Here is a 3,346-nt window from a genome sequence, read left to right on the forward strand (position 1 = left end):
TAAAATATATGCATTATGCATATCAAATGAAAAGGAATAAAAGGATTTGAAGCTGCGTTTCATTTGGTTTTTACTGCGTTTTGAGCACTGGATCTGCTGTGTTAAAAAACACAGCAAAGGATCCCTTCCCCATTCAACCCAATCCCAATAAACGTTTTAATAAAATATTCATTTCTCACTAATCCATATATACAACTCCAAACTTACTAATTGTTTACTTCCATCAATGATCCGAACTCAACCCCATTAAATATTTTCCTTTTGTTATATATTTTTAATCAATATAAATTTTATAATTCAAATTTATAACAAAATTTATTACACATTTCTTATAATTGAATTAATATATAATAAAATACACAAATAAAAGAAAATACAGTACAATTAAATAAAATAAACAAACCAAATGACAAATTAAAAGTGATAGTAAGAAAGATATACTTCACGAAGTAATAAAATAAATTAATAAATAAAAGTAAAGAAACAAAAGTAAAAAGTATTTCAATATTGCACCGATAGGAAAAAGCCATGTGTTGGGCAGAAGAGTGACATGGGTTTACTTAGTTTAGAATTATTTTTATTTATTTTTATTTTGTCCTATGTGTGACCCTCCCTCCATAGTCATCGATGGAGGTGTGTTGTTCTATATTTAAAAATTAGAAAGTTCATATTTTTCTGGGATAGGCGAATAAAGAAATAATTCATACTTTTCAAAGAGGAGGAAAGAGAATCAAAAGCATATGCTACACAGATGCTTAAATTCTAGAACAAAATAATTCAAATCTAATGGATATAGATAGACAAATTGCAACTCATAAGAAATTAACAATAAGCCCAAAATAAACAATAAGTATGTCATGTTTGTCTCAAGGTCAAAACTGCAATACCTTACTAATGTTTTTAAGTTGAAAATCACACGAATTCAGATGTCTCAACAAATAATAATGGACAACAACATATAAATATGTGGTAATAAGAAACACTCAACACTTGATTTCCTTCAAGCCATGGGCGAAGTACAAAAACGTTGGATCGGTAGCACCTTCCTTGTAGTATGCAAACACCAAAGAGCTATCGTCGTGCATGCTCTCTCCGACAAAGCTAAGAGCACAGAGAAAAGGTACATTCATCATTCTAGCATATATGCTTGAGAAAAAGAATGCACAAACATTGTAACCTTACAACCATAAATATAGACATATGATGTGTGTGTGTGCACGCGTGCGTGTATATGTATGTTCCTAGACATAAAAATGATATTATACCAATTGCAATCTTATAAGTGAAAGAGAGAGGATTCATACAATTGAAGGTCTTTGAGTTTAGAGACCAGGTACTTAGTTGCACCCTCGATCGACTTTTTGAACTCCTCTTGCTTCTCAGCATCGAGCTTAGGAGTCAAAGTCTTGATGTACTTCTTGATATACCCAATAAATTGCTTCTTGTCAAATGGAGGTTGCTCCTACAGAAAATATATGGTCAGACCGTAAATTCCAACAAAACCATTGTCAATATAATAACTATAGAAATAAAACAAACCTGCAGTCTGAAGGTGTCAACAATGTCGACAACTTTGACAGCTTGGTCATCAACTCCTTCGTCCTCACCGCCACCTTCGGCTGAGGGGTTGGCGCCAATGTCGACATCAACAGCTCCAGTAACTACCCACTGTGTATAAGAAAATACACATCAGAATGAAAATTGAAACATATAGATCAATCACAGAAAGTGGACAAGTCAAACCTTTCCCTCGACTTCCCACAGACAACCATTCTCAATTTCCTTGTACGTGAACGAGTCAGAGAGGAGCTCGTCACCTACAAATAACATAGCTCAATTAACAACCAAAGACATATGCAAGGCAAATTCATATAACACTAAAACAAGCATAAGCTTAACAATTAGCCTAAGTAAAATAAAACTTAAAAACAGAATGATAGCATTAACAATAGCAAACCTCAATCACTGAAACTCTTGAATTGTCTATTCCTAAATCTGAATTGTAGCATTAACCCAAATATTTCATTTACAAAGCACAGTCAAGATCACCACAAGTAATAAATAGGCCAAGATATGGAAGGCAAATTCTTCAAAAGTTAGACTTATGTTAGTAAAATAAATCTTAAAAATCAGTAACAGCAGCAAAAAAACAATCTTTAAAACTCTTGAATCATCGAATCCTAAATCTGAATGATAGCATTAGCCCAAATAATTGATTTACAAAGCACAATCAAGCTCAAATCTAATATTTAGTTTAAACCTTAATCCCTTCCCCCAAAACCAGCGAAAAAGAGGAAATCGAGCGGCAATATCCGATTAAATTTGAAAGAATTAACGGCTGAAAAACAGATCTAGACATGACCACGGAAAACTTTAACACTATTAGCAAATTCAAGTTCAATATAAAATCAATATATATGTATGAATTGAAACAATATAACAAAATTACCTGTGAGCAAATCTTGATAGACCAACATGATTTCAAGATTTTGAGCTCTCAATCGATCAAGCTTGCGAGAGAGAGCGAGAGAAGTAAAAGAGGAGAGAGAGTTAATATTTATAGATGATGGAGAGCGAGGGTTTATGGCAATCTAAATTACAATTGAAGACATGAATTCTCCTTTATTTACAAATTTACCCGTTTTCTGAATATAATATTGGGCTGGGCCTCTCTATCGATTGGTATCAGTGGATGTCTCAACTCTCAATAATCTTGAATTATTTATGGAAAAAATATTCAATGGTCTAATTCTTTTAAATTTAGTAATATTTCGTTAGAATGTCTGATAACTCTTATTATATCATCAACCCCTACATATATATATTCATGGTTTAGCCCGTAGGGCATCACAGTTGATTCCGATGGGCAGAATTATAAGAATAATTTGCTATGTTTTGCATAAAAATTCCCACCTAAATAACAAATGTCAAATTACCTCAATTTCCTTGAGTTATCTTATCCTCCTCATATTTTTGTGTGGATCTATAATCTATTCACCAAATTACAATTTAATTTCTAGGAGTAGAAAGTTATTGTATATAAAATCAAAAATGTCATGCCATATAACATAATGAAAATGTAGGTATAACCATATCGTTATCTTATTAAAAAAAATTATATATCGAATCACAATATACCAAAGTCTTAATACGAAGCATTTCCAATATTATTACCATGCTGGCTTCAGTATACCATACTAATGGTCTGATATCCAGTACCAATGTACTTTACGATATATTATCAAATTTCGTTACGTCATGCATGTAAATTTATTTACTATAGAAAAATAACACATGTATCACTTTTTTTATAAGATTGAACTGCATAAAAGGGCCCTAACTTTTT

General features: G+C 31.9%; 1 protein-coding gene across 1 annotated transcript; it reads right to left on the reverse strand.

Moving 5' to 3' along the window:
* Positions 1 to 822: 822 nt before the first annotated feature.
* On the reverse strand, positions 823 to 2,580 carry LOC125218045 (translationally-controlled tumor protein homolog). The gene is made up of 5 exons (XM_048119641.2): positions 2,450 to 2,580; positions 1,744 to 1,817; positions 1,540 to 1,668; positions 1,305 to 1,462; positions 823 to 1,101 (listed from the first exon to the last, which is right to left on the reverse strand). Exons 1-5 carry the CDS (start codon positions 2,475 to 2,477, stop codon positions 984 to 986), a joined length of 507 nt encoding a protein of 168 aa, XP_047975598.1. The 5' UTR covers positions 2,478 to 2,580; the 3' UTR covers positions 823 to 983.
* Between the last annotated feature and the right edge of the window lie 766 nt (positions 2,581 to 3,346).

This window comes from Salvia hispanica, chromosome 1 (genome assembly GCF_029641045.1).
Source record: "Salvia hispanica isolate PSC_SH4W2 chromosome 1, Shi_PSC_v1, whole genome shotgun sequence".
NCBI classification, from domain to species: domain Eukaryota; kingdom Viridiplantae; phylum Streptophyta; class Magnoliopsida; order Lamiales; family Lamiaceae; genus Salvia; species Salvia hispanica.

Excerpts from the sequence above, each read along its gene's own strand:
- LOC125218045 (XM_048119641.2), bottom strand. The coding sequence starts at position 2,477 with ATGTTGGTCTATCAAGATTTGCTCACAG. Across the intron at positions 1,669-1,743 it reads TGTGGGAAGTCGAGGGAAAG|TGGGTAGTTACTGGAGCTGT; the intron begins GTTTGACTTGTC and ends TCTTATACACAG. Across the intron at positions 1,463-1,539 it reads TTGACACCTTCAGACTGCAG|GAGCAACCTCCATTTGACAA; the intron begins GTTTGTTTTATT and ends TATTTTCTGTAG.